General features: G+C 42.5%; 1 protein-coding gene across 1 annotated transcript in view; it reads right to left on the minus strand.

Annotated features, from left to right (window-relative positions):
• Positions 1–11,151, minus strand: part of LOC122643101 (homeobox-DDT domain protein RLT1-like) — a 30,036-nt gene extending 18,885 nt beyond the window's left edge. Inside the window, exon 1 of the mRNA XM_043836733.1 lies at positions 10,920–11,151. Coding sequence (XP_043692668.1) covers positions 10,920–10,989 — 70 coding nt within the window. The 5' untranslated portion in view covers positions 10,990–11,151. The remainder of the gene's footprint in view (positions 1–10,919) is intronic.
• Positions 11,152–17,696: the final 6,545 nt, after the last annotated feature.

Here is a 17,696-nt window from a genome sequence, read left to right on the forward strand (position 1 = left end):
GGAAGAATAGCAGACACATCTTCAAAACCCTGATCCTGCTCCCCCTGAAGAGGTGTCTGGGAATAATATGACAAGGACTCATGGAAGACAATATCCATGGAGACAAAAGGACGACGAGAAGGTGGATGGTAACACTTGTATCCTTTCTGGGTCGCAGAATAGCCCAGAAAAATACACCGAATGCTCCGTGGAGCAAATTTCCCATGAGGATGATGATTGCGGACATAGCCAACACAACCAAAAACTTTGGGGGGAACCACAAAGGAGGAGGAACCCTGGAGGAGATCAACGGGGGAACGACCACCAAGGACACAGGTAGGCACACGGTTAATGAGATAAGCAGCGGTAAGAATGGCATCACCCCAGTAGTGAGAAGGAACCTGCCGTGCAAACATAATGACCCGGGCTACCTCAAGGAGATGTCTATTTTTCCTTTCAAGCAACCCCATTCAGGCGGTGTGTCAACACAGTGGTCCGATGGACAATACCATGTGCAGCCAAATAAAGTTGGAACTGACCCTCCATGTACTCTCTGCCATTATCACTGCGTAAAATGCGCAAGGTGGCATTGAATTGGGTCTGAACCATACGATGAAATAACTGAAAACAGCGGAAGACCTCACTTTTATGGCTCATCATGTACACCCAAGTGGCACGAGTATAACAATCAATAAACGAGACAAACCATCGATGACCAGAAAGGGAAGTACAACGGGCAGGGCCCCACACATCAGAATGAACCAAAGCAAAAGGAAACTCACTTCTTTTATTTAATGAAGAATAACTGGAACGAGTTTGTTTGGCCAAAACACAAGCCTCACATAAAAACTCATTCCTATTACAATGCTTAATCAAGCTCGGAAACAAAAGAGACAAAGTACTAAGGGATGGATGACCAAGTCGGCAGTGCCAGAGATGAAGGTCAGGGGATGAGGTGGACTGTAAATGATGAGCTGTAGAGGAAGCCGAATGCAAAGTAGAAGGCTGACCCGGGTCAAGTAAGTAGAGACCACCCTGCATCTTACCACCCCCAATCAAACTTGATGGCCCCAACTACCTGAAGTGGTCTCGGTCTACCTATTTGACAGTAGCTGGCCGTGGCCTCACTGGCCATCTTCTTGGGACAACAACTAAACCAGTGGAAGAGGGTTCTCAGCTCAACAAGTGGTTATCGAATGATGCGATGGTGATGTCCTACTTGATCCATTCTATGCAAGGGGATATCTCAGACAATTTTCTTCTACTGGACACTGCCCATACTATCTGGAATGGTGCCAAAGAGACTTATGGTAGCACGGGGAATGATGCACAGGTCTATGAGATTAGAAAGAAGGCTAATGCCACTACCCAACAGGAGCTCTGTCTCCAAATACTATGCTGCCCTCAAGAACATGTGGCAGCAATTGGATTATTACTCCGACTATCAGCCCTCTACTGCTACTGATCTGGCTGCCTATCGCAAACACGTTGACAAAATACGTGTCTATGATTTTTTGGCTGGACTAAATATGGAGTTTGATCCTATTCGGGTGCAAGTACTAGGGCAGTCCCCTTTTCCATCCCTAGAATAGGCCTTTGCCTTGGTTCATAATGAGGAATCTCGTCGGGCTGCTATGCTGCATTCCTCTACTGTTGATTGCTCTGCCTTGCAAGTTGCTTCCAGTACTCCTTCTCTTACCACTACTGATGGTGGTACTGCTGTCCTTAAAGGTCCTGTCAAGTGTGAACACTGCAACAGGCTCAATCATACTAAGGCTCAATGCTGGAAGCTCCATGGGAAGCCTGCTGATTTTGAGGAAAAGAAAGCCCGTGGGAAGTTTAAGCCCAAGGCTCATATGGCTGATTCTTCTACTCCTGCTGAGGGAGGTGGGTTTTGAAAACCTAGATCAGAGTGTATTTGGTTCTGATACCATGTTAACAAAACATGAATTTCGTGAATGGCTTGAATGATCAATGAGATCAGTCAAGCTCCCTATTTATAATAATAATAATAATAAAAGAGATTACAAAGGGAACCACTGTTCACGATACTATTCACGACACTGTTCACGTGAACAGTGTCACAGCCCAAATTACAATCCTACCCTTGTTCAAAAGTACATAAATAAAGCATAAATAAAAAACCCAAAATACCCTTATAATATCGGGTAACACATCTCAACAATCAGGAAGACACTCCAAAATACTACTAAGACGAAGATGTCTGTCACTAAATACTATGCTGCCCTCAAGTGTTTGTGGCAACAATTGGATCACTAAGCTCGGTTTCAACCCACTACTACTACTGACATTACTGCCTATCACTCTTATGTTGATCAGGTTCGGGTCTATGATTTCCTGGCTGGCCTTAATGATGTTTATGATCCTATTCGGGTGTAAGTTCTTGGTCGGGTTCCTTTTCCCACTTTAGAGGAGACATTTTCTTATGTTCACAGTAAAGAGACACGAAGGGCTGCCATGATGATCACTCCCAAAGTTGAGAGATCAGCCTTACAGACTACTGGCTCCACCCCAGATACTTCTTCTGAAAGTGTTGCTGCTGCTGCTACTGCCAAAGAGCCTGTGAAGTGTGATCATTGTCACAAACCATATCACACTAAGGCTCAGTGTTGGAAATTACATGGGAAGCCTGCTGATTTTGAGGCCAAACGTGGTCGTGCTAAGCTTAAAAACAAAGCCAATCACACTGAAAGTGTAGCTCCAACTCCTACTGCTGACATTGGTTTCTCCCAGGATGAACTCTAGGCTCTCCGGCGTCTGTTGAACACATCCGCTGCCTCCACTACATCTGCTGCCAATTCAGGTTCCTTCTTTGCTCGTACAGGTATTTCTTTTACTGGTCATTGTGCATTAGTAGTCTCCACTCCTTGGATCATAGACTCCGGTGCTACTGATCACATGACAAGTTCTTCCAGCCTCTTTAATACATATTCTCCTGCTTCTCAGGGAAAGGATCCATTGGTTGTTCTCCTTCTCTTACACGGTCATCTGTGTTGCATAATCCCAAGTTTACCACTAATCTTCTTTCCATTAGCAGTATCACCAAATCTCTGAATTGTAAAGTAACTTTTTTTCCCACTCATTGTGTTTTTCAGGAACTGGACTCGGGGAAGACGATTGGATCGGGTAAAGTGCATGGCGGATTGTACTTGCTTGATGGAGACCCTGCATCTACCTAGGCTTTACCTTCTAGGCTCTGTCACCCGGCATCTTTCTCTTCTGAATTACACAAATGGCACTCTAGACTAGGTCGTCCCCCTTTAGGTACTTTATCCACTTTATTTCCAGTATTAGTTAAAGATTATAATAAGGAAGATTTCTTTTGTGAGCCTTGTGTCTTGGCTAAACAGACACGTTCATATTATCCCATTTCTAATAAAAGATCTTCTTCCTTATTTCATGTTGTTCATACTGATGTGTGGGGTCCTAGTAGAAAAGTTTCTCTTTCTGGTCATCGGTGGTATGTAACCTTTATTGACTGCTATTCTAGGTTTACTTGGATCTACCTTATGCACACAAAAAATGAAGTGTTTTCATGTTTTCAGCATTTTCACCAGCTGGTTAAGACCCAATTTAATGCCACTCTTCAAATTTTGAGGAGTGACAATGGGATAAAGTATATGGAAGGTCAGTTCCAAAAATACCTTGCTGCCCATGGAATCCTCCATCAGACCAGCTGTGTTGATACTCCAGCCCAAAATGGGGTGGCTGAGAGGAAAAACCGGCACCTCTTAGAGGTGGCTAGAGCTCTTCTGTTTGCTCGCAATGTCCCTTCCCTTTATTGGGGGGATGCTGTCCTTACTGCAGGCTATTTGATTAATAGGCTGCCCAGTCGAGTTCTTAATTCCAGACCCCCTATTGAGCTATTACTTGGCTCTTCTTTCTTTATCGTTCCCCCTAGGGTCTTTGGCTGCGTCTGTTATGCCAGGGATACAAGGTCCCATGGTAAACTTGAACCACGTAGTCTCCGCTGCATTTTCTTAGGTTACTCTGCTATACAGAAAGGGTACAAATGCTATTACCCTCCATCTCGCCGAACTTTGGTTAGCATGGATGTCGTGTTTTATGAAAGTGTTTCCTATTATGTGCCCCCACCTCTTCAAAGGGAGAGTGTTAGTGAAGATGTGATGACCATAGACTCTCCACCTCCACTCCAGTTTGTTTACAATGAGTCTGAACCAGTTCGGCCTGCTCCCAGTACTTCCCCTGAGTCAGGGGGAGAGATCCCTATACAGGAGGAGACCATCTCTATTCAGGGGGAGCAAACTAACCCTGTCCAGAGGACTATTAGTGGATTTCAAAGGAGGATTGATGACAGTACTGTGAAGACCTATGGAAGGAAACATAAGCAGGTTCAATCAACTGTTGCTCCAATACCCATCCAATTGCCACATCCGGATCCAGAACCTGCCTCTCCACGTGGTAATGTTCCTTCTCCTGAATTACCTATTGCTCTTCGCAAAGGTGTCAGGACTTGCACTTAGCATCCCATATCTCATGTTGTTTCTTATGACTCCCTTTCCCCATCCTTTCGTGCTTTTGTTTCCTCTCTTTCTTCTGTTCGTATTCCTAACAATTGGCAGGAAGCTCTATTAGATGGAAGGTGGAAGGCAACTATGATGGAAGAAATGGAGGCCTTGAAGAAAAATAACACATGGGAGCTTGTGGTTCTTCCACCTAGAAACAAAACCGTTGGATGTAAATGGGTGTTTGTGGTGAAACAAAAGGTAGATGGCACTGTGGATAGGTATAAAGCACAACTCGTGGCCAAGGGGTTCACTCAGACATACGGCATTGATTACCAAGAAACCTTTGCACCTGTTGCAAAGTTAAATACTGTTCGTGTGTTATTATCTTGTGCAGTCAACCTTGGATGGGATTTGCAGCAGCTTGATGTAAAAAATGTCTTCCTAAATGGAGCACTGGATGAGGAGGTGTATATGGACATTCCACCAGGGTTCTCTTCTGACAGAAACCAAGGAAAAGTGTGTAGGCTGAAGCGTGCACTATATGGGCTGAAGCAGTCACCATGAGCATGGTTTGGCCGGTTCCACAAGGCCATGATTTCTGTGGGCTATAAGCAGAGTAATGCTAATCACACACTCTTTATAAAGAGGGTCGGTGAAAAACTCACTGTTCTTATAGTCTACGTTGATGACATAGTGGTTATTGGCAATGATGGTGATGAGATCAGATGGTTGAAGACCTTCCTTGGACAAGAATTTGAGATTAAAGATCTAGGGAAACTACGATACTTTCTTGGGATTGAAGTGGCCAGATCTTCTAAAGGCATTTTTCTCTCCCAAAGGAAGTATGTCCTAGACTTATTGACTGAAACCGGGTTGTTAGGCTGCCATCCTTCAAATATTCCTATGGATCCTACTGTTCGGCTCAAGGAAAAAGAGGGTGAACCTGTTGATAAAGGCCGGCACCAAAAACTTGTAGGGAAGCTAATTTATCTCTCACACACTCGTCCTGACATTGCTGTCGCTGTGAGTAATGTGAGTCAATTTATGCAGGATCCCTACTCTTCTCATATGGAGGTTGTTCTTCGTATCTTGCACTATTTGAAGTCAGCTCCTGGAAAAGGAATTCTTTTGTCTGCACATGGTCACCTACGGATAGAAGCATACGCTGATGCTAATTGGGCTGATTCTGCGAATCGCAAGTCTATTTCTGGGTATTGCTCCTTTGTAGGTGGAAATCTTGTCACATGGCATAGCAAGAAGCAAAATGTAGTTGCTCGTTCTAGTGCCGAAGCTGAGTTTCGGGCTATGGCACAAGGTATTTGTGAGTTACTCTGGCTTAAAGGTTTGCTACAAGATCTTGGTGTTCCTATTCATCTTCCTATGATACTGTACTGAGACAACAAGGCTGCAATTAGCATAGCACACAACCCAGTACAGCATGATCGTACCAAGCATGTTGAGGTGGATAGGCATTTCATCAAGGAGAAGTTAGAAGATGGGTTGATTTGTATTCCCTTTGTGACATCTGCTGATCAACTTGCTGATATCTTCACCAAGGGATTGTCTGGGAAATTGTTTCATCCCAATCTAGTCAAGTTGAGCATGATCGATATCTTTGCTCCAACTTGAGGGGGAGTATTGAGATAGGCTAAATTATCCGATAGGGGTAATTTAGTCCTTTGGTTTTATTAGTTTTGTCTTTTATTTTTATTTCCTTTTCTGTATTGTTTCCCTTAACCGATCTCTATTTGGGATTCCTAGTTGTAATGGGAATTCCTAATAGGAATAGGCAAGGGGGGCATTCCTATTTTGATTAGGAATCATTCCTACTTTGATTAGGAATAAGTTGCATTCCTACTTTGAGTAGGAATAAGGTGTAATTCTGGTTATTATAAATAAAGGGGCTGGGTGGTCGATTAAGGCACTCAAGCATTCATATTCAATGCTGCTTACATATATACTGTATTAGTTTACATTAGCAACATACATTATGTAGAACCACACGTGTAAGCATGTATTCATAGGTGCTATATGGGATTTGAATCAGATATCAGATCAATCTATATTAATTGACTGCCTCCATTATATTATTGCTAGAAAATACCCCTCGTTATGGTTTTGGGCCTTCCAAATCATTCTGACAAAGATCTAGGCTGATTTTTTCCTGATCCTTCGATAAAAAGATTCATTCTCTTCATAAATAATAAGAGGTAGAACAAATAAAAAATTCTTTTTCGATTCATCCTTGCAGTTGAATTCCTCATTTAAGAATTTTTTTTGGATCCAATCCATAGGAATCAATAGAAAAGGAAAATCCCTTATGATACACCAAATACGGCTAGGTTATTATTGATAGAGTGAATACATCCGCCATTAGTTGAAATCTCTCTTCTGATTCAAAATCATGGTGTAACGTATATCACCTAAGCTATCTATAAAGGCTTTGCATATGCCGAGGGGACTAGGATTTCCCAAGGAACAGACATCAAAGTTCAAATCGTATGGCCAAAGGAAGAGTACACGAAGTCCCTTTAGGCATAAGCAGGAAAACAGACTCAGCCAGCCTATAGTGTACCGCTTTGCGAGAAGTCACTTGTGACAACCCCACTAAATAGAACATCCTAGCAAACCCAATGGCCTATCCGAATAAATCAAGCCAAAAGACCTGCTAAACCTGTTGGTGATATTTCATTATCTCAAGAAACTCTTTAACTGCTCCTTTCTGATATACTCCAAGAGGGCGGGCGGGCCTTGGTGCAATGATAAAGGTTACTCCATTGTGACCAAGTGGTCACAGGTTCGAGTCTGGAAACAGCCTCTCTGCAAAATTAGGGGAAAGGTTGCGTACATTATGACTCTCCCCAGACCCCACAATGGCGGGAGCCTCGTGCACTAGGTACGCCCTTTTTTTCTGATATACTCCGCTGTATAGTAACCCATAATTCACTTTAGCAATTACTTTCCTCGTCTTCAATGAAATACAGAACCGTAAATTATCTCTCATATATGTGTCCAAAACACGAAAAAGAAGACAAAAACCTTCACAACCAACTGTCTCCATCTCATCAAGGCAGATCAGTTCTCCTAGCATGTTGCCATGGAACGAGGTCTTGCCGAGATCTCGGAAATATATCAGTTTTTTGAAGGTCCTAGACGAGACTTGATACAAATTTAAAAAAAGGACATCGACTTGACCGAGATTTCGAGTCTCAATCGAGATCTCGGTTCAACTGAAACTAGACCAAACCATGTTATAAGACGCCCTTATCTCGAACGAGACCAGTCGAGATTTTGACAGGTCTCGGTCATCTCGGTGGGAAAAGCTGTGGACTTCCAAAAATTGATCTCTTCCCATCTTTTGACGGAAAATTGCCGAATTACTCCAAGAAACTTGTGGAAACATCGATCTACAATAAGATTGATGTATTGTACATTTTTACATTCCTAACACTTATTTAAGTTGTTTTATATTAATTGTATGCTTTCTACTACTAAATTATGTATAGAAGAGGGCTTATTAGAGACCGTGTACATCGTAGCCTACCAACCTAAGGTCCAAAGTCAAACTCCTATTTGGACTTTGATTTTTTCAAAATTTGATAGTGTCATTGTGTTTAAATGGCCCAAAACAGGCTGTATAATTTCATGACCTAACTAGGTCAAAAACCCACCGAAACCAAACAACGAGTTCAACAATAAAAAAATGCACCAACTCGCCAAGAACTTGGCGAGATCTTGGCCCAATTCAGTTTTCTGCCTGGCCAAAACCAGGTCCAAAACCGAGACCTTGAACCATGCATGTTGCATCTCCTCTGAATCATGTCAGATGTCTTCCAAACTTTAGTAGTTGAATTCATATTCCCCTCGCCTACCATCCTGTGAACCCCCTGACACCATTAAAACAGCTATTCCGGTTTTAACGCATGTCATACCTAATCCTTCAGACTCAAGTAGCATACTGCTAATCATCAGCCCACACAATCATGCGTGGTACTTCAAATTTTCCAATATAATACCATATCACTAGCATTAAAGTAAGTATCAGCCCGTATTGTATCATATCATCTGAGATGTATTGGTATCGTAAGGTGTCGATACGATATGGGCTGATACGTCTCTTTTTTTTTATACAAAAAGTTATTGATATGCATCGCATCGTATCGACCGATACACAGTATAAGGAGTTTCAAAAAATTTATTTATTGGTACATATCGCTAGCATATTGGCTGATACGCTATGATATGGTCGATATTTTCTATACCAAGTGTGATACGGTTTATACGACCATTAAAACCCATGTGCTGCTTCAGTTCATGACTTCCAGTAGCAGAAAACAAAACCCAGTGCCTGGCGGACTTGTTTTCATACAAAAACTCATCTTTTAGCCCCTCTTCTTCCTCTTCTTTCAAATCTTTCAAACATCACTTTGGTTAAATCAACACATATAACTCAGATTGAAGAACAACTTACAGAAAAGGTAAGTTTCTCAAAAACTTCATTTTTTTCCTTAAATCTTTACTTTTAAACATGTTTTTTGCTATAAATCCGTAGATTTAGGTAAAAACATAATCATAGCATCCTACATAATCTATTGCAAGGATTTGTACTCAGATTCATGAAATTTCACTCAAAAACGAAAATTGTTCTTTTTTTTTTTTTTTTTTCTTGCATAAATCAAGGCATATTGATACAGGAAAATTATATGTAGATCATAGACAAGTGATCTACAAACTGCAATTGTTGATATATGCTATCTATTGCTTATTTATATATATATATATATATATATATATATATATATATATATATATATATATATATATATATATATATATATTGTTCCAAAGTATATTTCCATGTGTATGTTGACCATTTCCATGCGTATCTGTACTTCTGTAGCGTGCGATACATATCTCTTATACAATATGATACAATACATCTCTTAAAATCACCCCCCAATACGATACGTGATACCGATACTTTAAACCTTGATCACTAGTTGACAACTCTAACATCATTTACAAATTAAAAATGACTCAAGTAGGTCTAATGTGGGCAATTATTATTGGAGATCACAGTCCACATGTTCTTTAGTCGAAGGTTTCTGGAAAGGTAAGATGGTCAGCAGTTAATAGTTAGAGTATCAGAGGTGAAGATGGGATCCGATCCAGGTCTGGGGTACAACTCCACAGACTTTACCAGTGGAAGCATGCCACATCTTCTCGTCTAGCCGAAGTTCCTCCTATTATACTATATGCCAAAAGGATTAATCTGTATCCCTATTGATGGAAGTGGCTCAGTAAGAAGTCTTCGACCTCTTTCCTAATTATTTCATACATTCAATCATTTAAGTTTATAGCAACATGTATCATTGTTTTCTTTCTTATAGAGAGGTAATATAGTAATAAAAAGTACAGAAAAAAAAAAAAAGGGAAACTTGAAGCGGTTTGGTTAATATACCAGATTTGAAAGGCAATTAAGAACCTTTTCACAAATTCCCCAATATTAAGGGAGAGTCCCAGTTGACAACTGCCCCCGACAAATATGCAATATTGCAATTGCCGCGTACAGCATGCCTTAACTCTAGTTAGGATTAATTGAAGCACAATCTAATGATTATGCCTCTTTAAGGTTGGAACATGCCTTCATTCATGTTTTGAAGATTTTCTAGTGCTTCTTTAAAGTTCATCTTTCTGCCTGGAAATTCATGCAATTGGGCCCCATTTTGGACAGTTTTCAGGTCAAAATATTTCACATAGCAAATCCTGAGAAATGCCGACATTAGGAATGCAGGAAAAAGAATTTTGACAAGGTAACCTACTTATACAAGGAGCGCTTTTTCTTGAGTTCATCATCCTCTGTCTGATAAAAATGTCAGGTGTTCTAATGGGATAAAAAAATGACTTTTCAACAACCAAAACCCCCTCATTCAACAGACAATAGAAATCCAAATATGCACCAAGATATAACAATTAGTTTATCTCAATAAATCTCTACAAGCTCCAATTTTACAGCCACCATAAACCATTTCAATCAAAGTGATATTCTATTATTTCAATCAGGCAAAACTGCTAAACCAAATACCATTCATACAATGCAGAAACAGCTCCAATGAGACAAAGTACCACAGATTTATCCAGTCATTTGTAGAATAACCAAAATCAGTTCACCAAACAACAGCAATCTCTCTCTTTACTGTGTCTTATGAAACCCCACCAACCCAAAAAATAAGGTGGGGGAAGGGGAGAGTAAAATTTTATATTTTGATCATCAAACCAACTTATAGAATAAATCAGCATAAGAACCCAACAATTACTGAGACAAAGAAACCCAGAGTTTCAAAATCATAAAATTCCTAATGCATGACCTGCAAATCCTTTCAAACTTGAAAATAATAATAATAATAACAATATCAACAATACCGAAAACAAGGACAAGGAGATCAATACCTCCCATCTGAGAAATTTCTAGGGCTTCCCCCGTCATCTCTTGGTGGGATCTCTTCTGGGTTTCCTGCATATCTCTCCCTTCAATTGCTTCAAAGACTAAACGACATACATAGAAGATTAAAACTAGGGGAATGCAATAACCCTTTTGGCGTTACAACTCAGTTCTGAATTCTTCATAACCCTTCTGGCGTTACAACCCAACTCTTAAATCTGTACAGAGAGATACAGAGAGAAAGAACATAATTTCCATTTAATTTTCTTTCTCTTCTTTCCTCTTCTTTTCCCAAAATGGGTAATGTGAAAAGAATGAAGAAATACAATAAATTTCTTGTTTTTCTGGGGAAGAAAATAAAACTGTTGAAGGGCCATTTAATTCTAATTCTCATGTTTGTTAGCTTTCGTTAATAATCCTTGTTTCAGGGCCTTTCATCGTCTTTGTGTTAAACAAATCCTGTGTGGTACAGAGAAGTATGGTGGGCATGAAACACCAAGCAACCAAATCTTCTTATAATAGCTTTCCTTGACCCTTCTGGCTAAAGCAAAGGAAAATCTTACCAAGTGAGAGGATGAAAATTTCATCCTTCCTGCAAACAATTCCTTTCTTAAGGCACAGTGGTTTCAAGGATCGTCTTCGTCCAACCCCAGAAAAGGGAATTTTTGAAGGATTGTTAGACCGGATGGTCCAACCATGGTTGGACCGTTTAAATCGGTAATTCTGGTCCATGTAGGATTAAAATCATGGTTCTAGGTATTAGTATGATATGGGCCAATACCAATACCGATATCGATACCCATCCCTGAAACGGTACCGAAGAGGGTAAAAATGTTAAAAAAAAAAAAGGTCTGGTATTGATATTTTTTAGGGCAAAATCGTTTGATACAATTAATACGAATTGATATAGGTCACAAAAACCATCACAATACTAACATAGCTGATAACACTGACACCAATGAGTAAAATCATGACCAAAATGTCTTAAGAAGATTTAGGTCATATCATGATAGGATTAAAATCCTCGGCAATTTCTTCATCTTGCAGTGCCTTACAGTTCGGGCCCGAGGAGCTTGACACAGAGAAATTGCTTCATCCAATGGTGTAAGCTCGATTGACTCAGTGTTTTTTTTCTTTTTTTTCGAGCTCAGCACCGTTGAATGTCACAAATTCCATGTGTCGAGCTCTCAGGCCCAAAATGCGAGGCACCGTAAGACGAGGATTTTTTCCATCATGCTAAGGTTGTGACCAAACTATTTCAAAATGTGTAATTTTGGAAACTTACCAAACTACTCAACATGGATTCGTTATATATGGAAAATTATCCATCAAATCTTTGGTTTAACCAAATTACATAAAATAAGGACATGTATTACTAAATTACTCTAATCAGTGCCCGCTATATAACAACCCTTCACCTACATACATTTTTGACATGTTTGCCTTCAATCATCGTTATAAAAATATCTGAAGGCCTTGTTAATTGTGTGAGTATGGACCTGACGATCAACTCTAAAATATATTAGGTAATGTATTCATCAAATCTCAAGAAATTAAAGTCTAACACTCTTCCATTAATTTGAAGTAGGGTTTCTTTATTTTTTTTTCGCCTCTGTGAACCTATTTCTGCCGCCGTGCGTGTCCAATCTCTGCCTCTATGCGTGTTCAATCTTTGCCTCTGTGTGTTTTCTCTTTCAACTCCTCTTTGGTTTCTCCGCCATGGTCATCGGACTCGTTACCGAAGAAGACTCCGACAAGGATGACGATGCTGACGATGGCACATCGACTTGGAGACGGCGTCTTTCGCCCTCTGTGGCTTTTTTTCTTCAGCTCTACTCCGAGGAGACCTGCTGTACCCTCTGGATCTTCATGCGCATAACCGGCAAGGAGCTCCAGGTGTTCGGTGATGCGGCAGTATTGGGACGTGTTGATCAGATGTTCGATTCTGCCGCGCTTCAAACGGTCGCGACGATGTTGGTGATGGAGATGGCTCAGTCCTGCGAGGCTGAGGTCAAGACGAAGAATGCGCTTCTCATTCTGGTTTCTAATGTGGCCACAAATGGTGGGCCTTCTCTGTGGGTGGTTTGTGTTTTTTGCAATCCCCATCTACCATGGGTTTTTGTTGATTCCGGCGTTAGCGGCGCCTTGGATTTGGCCGGAATCGAAGTCCTCCCCCCTTCCGATTGTGCGGTCACCGTCGCTGGCAATGGTGAAGCTATTCGGAATGTGCACCCGGGAATTGATGCAACGACCATCAAGATCTTCATTGGGCCGCGTGCATACTGTGACTTTTCCTATTTCCCAGGGGTGTGTCTGGCATGCGGCGTAAAAAAGGATGCATTCTTTTTGTTCCTTGCGGATGTATTCCTTTCTTACGGCACATTCATGTATGCGCTTCATTATGCAAGTTGGGTCTACAGCGAGTTTCATTGGGTTGTGGTTGTTACCCACTCCCTCCCCCGACCGGTCCTGCCTATGGCATGTATGCCAGGACCATATGTCTTTCCCTAGTTTCTGAACCTTGACAGGTTTAAAACCTTGTGTATCACATGTCCACTATCTGTGTTATGTTTCTTTCTCTCTTTCTTTTGACGTTGGGCTCGCATGAATGAATAGCCCTGCTTTCTACCCAAAAAAAAAAAAACTCTAAAATATCTAAGGGAGAATTATATAGCACAAGTGTGGTGTATACGATTAATTTCTGCTTTACTACTTTAGACATTTTTGTTGCGATGGTCATGGGCAAAAATATAAAAAAGATGAAATTGCCTAGATCCATGAGATAAGAAAAGTAATCACAAAATAGGTGTTAAACCTATGCCCAAAACCCGGTTTAAATTTCGGTCTGGTTTGAACTTTGTATGTAGAACCAGTGGCGGAGTACGTTGGAGACTTTTGGGCCATAATACTCAATCCATCACACAAGATTGTCGACTGTGACATGGGAAAGGTCATTGAGGATAGATTCATCAACAAAGACAAGGGGAAGTTCGTCAATAAAGGAGCATTCTTGGAATACCCTCTTACGGACCAAGGCCCGCTCCGGTTTCCTCCACCACTTCTGGATGACTGGGGGTAAGCCACCAACTTCGATTTCCCAACCCAACCATGCATTTTGATCATAGCATTGATTCCTATAAGTCATTAACAAGGGCCCATATGCGTGAGATGAATCACTGTTCCCGTATCCTATATTATACCATAGTTAGTAGATTAATTATAAATAAATTACATTGGTAAGTATGGACCCTATCTAACTATGTTACTAACATGAAGATTGGACCTAAGACTTTTGGACCTTATTCTTTAATGCTTGGATGGACTGTGGGCCTACAAGTATCAATGGACCAATAACCCAATTGGACCTTAGGATTTTATGTCTGGCCAAACAAGCCCTAAGCCATTTGGACCTAAGGATTTATTTCTTAGCCAAACAAGCCCTAGGGCCAAGAGACTTTTAGTTAAAATCCTTATGACTATTTCATTTGGGCATTTCACCCATTTGAGAAACCTAAATCATGGAGGTAATAAGAAGAGAAGAAGAAGGAAGGAGGTGGAGCCGGTTGTCACGGCCCGCCCAACAAAGGCCCACGGGCCTAACTTGCAAGCCCATGGACTTAGACATTGGGCTAAGACCTAATCCATGGCCTAGAACTCTCTACACTAGAAGAGAATCTAGATATGTTCTAGAACCTCTAGAAACAAAGATGGTCAAGGAAGTTTCTAGAGAAGCTTCTAGAAAAGCTTTGTAAATATCTAAGGAAGGAGGACAATTCTAGAGTTCTCCAAAGAGCTAGAATCCTCCACAAAAGAGGTGGGAAAATTCTAGTTCCTTAGGCTAGAAAGTTCTCCACCATTGGATGGAGAACACTTGTACAAATCCTAACCATACATTGTAAGTTGGGGTGCCTATAAATAGAGGTGGCCTCATTTGGCTAAGGCACAACCAATCAACCAACCAACCACCCGATGAATCAAGCAAGCAAGCTATCAAGTCTTGTACTAAAAGCTTTCAAGCAATTCAAGTGCATTCTTTCAAAATCTCTCTAGTGTTCTCTAAGTTCTCTTCCCAAGTCCCTTGCTAGAGTTGGTGAAAGGCTGACTTAGTGCTAGAGTGAGTGCTAAGTGCCGGCGCGGTTGCTTAGTAAGATCTAGGGCCATGACAAGTGTGGTATCAGAGCTTCGATTGCGAGGGAAGATACTTGTAGATTCGACATCATGGCTAACGAATCGGAAGTGCTAGACATGATGGTGAGTGAGCAAGCCCGTGGGAGGGAGGCCATTCCCACCAAGGAGAGGCGAAGAGGTAAGGACAAGTCTGTGGACGTTAGTGGAGCTATGGAGCCACGCCCTGCTCGGGTGGAGCTAGCAACGGCCGAGGTGAAGGAGCGCCTCGATGTTGTGGAGCAAAGTGGGGAGGAGCTCGAAGGCCACATGATGGAGCTCAAGGAGGAGCTAGTGGGCCAAATGGGGGAGCTCAAGGAGTCCCTACAAACCACTCTCAACACCATAATGCACGCCCAACAGGAAGAGTTTGCCAGCTTCAAGGCTCAAGTATGGGAAGCATTGGCCAAGATGGACGCTCGCATCGATGAGGTACAAGCGGATTGGGCAATGTGTAGGAGGGCAGTGGCTGGGGGAGCCACTACCTCGCGTGAGGTACCTAGGGTGGAGGTACCAAAGCCCAAGCCATTCGATGGGAAGAGAGATGCGCGGGAAGTCGACAACTTTGTGTGGCACATGGAGAGGTACTTTGAGGCAATGGCACTCGAGGATGAACCTACTAAGGTATGAATGGCTACACTCTACCTCACCGACACAGCAACTCTATGGTGGCGCAGAAGACATGCAGATATTGAAAAAGGTATGTACACCATAGACACCTAGGATGAGTTTAAGAAGGAGTTAAAGAAGCAATTCTATCCCAACAATGTTACCTTCTTGGCAAGAAGGAACATCAAAAGGCTCAAGCATACTGGGTCTATTCGGGACTATGTCAAAGAGTTCACCACTCTTGCGCTCGATGTCCCGAGTATGACCGACGAGGAGTTATTGTTCAACTTCATGGATGGTCTCCAAAACTGGGCTGCACAAGAGCTGCAACGCCGTGGTGTGCAAGACCTTGCTTCAGCCATAGCAGCGGCAGAATCATTGATGGAGTTCCAAAGAGAAGACAGGCCAAGAAAGAGCAATGGGGAGAATGGTGGGGGAGACCAAGGTTCTGATGCTCATCACCCCAAGGAAGGTAGCAGCAAACCCTCTTTAGGCAAGGAGGGTAAGCCTCGTCTTGACAAGAAGGATAAGTTCAAGCCCAAGGACAAGTGCTTCTTGTGTGATGGGCCACATTGGGCTAGGGACTGCCCAAAGAGGAAGGCCTTAAGTGCTCTACTCGAGGAGAAGAGTCAAGAAGAAGAGCCGATTCGTATGGGTTCCCTAATGCAGCTTGGTGCTATCAAGGCCAAGACGGAGGTCAAGGTCACTACTCCACAGAAGGGGTTGATGTACGTGGAGGCGCAGATGAACGGGAAGCCTACACATGTCATGGTCGACACAGGTGCTACCCACAACTTTGTCTCAACAGAGGAGGCAAAGAGGCTTGGACTAAAGGTCTCCAAGGAGGGAGGATGGCTTAAGGCGGTTAACTCCCAAGCTCGTCCCATACAAGGCATAGCTCGAGGGGTCGAGATGCAGATGGGGACGTGGAGCGGCACCTTGGATCTGTCGGTGGTGCCCATGGACGACTATCTAGTGGTGCTTGGCATGGATTTTCTTAGAAGGGTTAAGGCTATACCCATGCCATTCATCAACACGGTGTGCATCATGGAGGAAGGTGCTCCATGCATGGTCCCCACGGTGTCAGGGACTAAGGAGGGTGCCAAGCTCTTGACCACGATTTGACTCGAGAAAGAGGGAAAGAAGCTCCAAGACTCCACTCTCGACGTATCGGTTGGAGCTAAGGAAGGCGGCCTTGTAGATGCAGAAGCAAGGCCTACTAAGAAGACTCTTGATGGATGTAAGGACATCAGGCCATCAGGGATCCACAAACAATCACCACCTAAGGGGAAGGTGGATGTGGCCCGGTCTTGCAAAGATAAGACCAAGAAGAAGAGAAAGAGGAGGGCTAGCAAAAGAAGGCGACCGACAAGCTTCAAAGACGGGGAGTTAGTGCTCGACAAGTCCCTAAAGGAGGTGTCTAAGGAGAAGGCTCGCCAACACACTGGCCCATACGAGGAGAGACATGGAAGACTCAAGTTGTGGCACAATGGACGTTGTTACTTCACACGGGAGGAGGTTATACAGGCGTTCATGCAGGCCATATACAGAAGTTCTCCAAGAAGGTTGCGACGAGGGCATCGCCAACTTGGGCGGGGGAGAGTGTCACGGCCCGCCCAACAAAGGCCCACGGGCCTAACTTGCAAGCCCATGGACTTAGACATTGGGCTAAGACCTAATCCATGGCCTAGAACTCTCTACACTAGAAGAGAATCTAGCTATGTTCTAGAACCTCTAGAAACAAAGATGGTCAAGGAAGTTTCTAGAGAAGCTTCTAGAAAAGCTTTGTAAATATCTAAGGAAGGAGGACAATTCTAGAGTTCTCCAAAAAGCTAGAATCCTCCACAAAGGAGGTGGGAAAATTCTAGTTCCTTAGGCTAGAAAGTTCTCCACCATTGGATGGAGAACACTTGTACAAATCCTAACCATACATTGTAAGTTGGGGTGCCTATAAATAGAGGTGGCCTCATTTGGCTAAGGCACAACCAATCAACCAACCAACCACCCAATGA

This window comes from Telopea speciosissima, chromosome 10 (genome assembly GCF_018873765.1).
Source record: "Telopea speciosissima isolate NSW1024214 ecotype Mountain lineage chromosome 10, Tspe_v1, whole genome shotgun sequence".
Taxonomy (NCBI): Eukaryota; Viridiplantae; Streptophyta; class Magnoliopsida; order Proteales; family Proteaceae; genus Telopea; species Telopea speciosissima.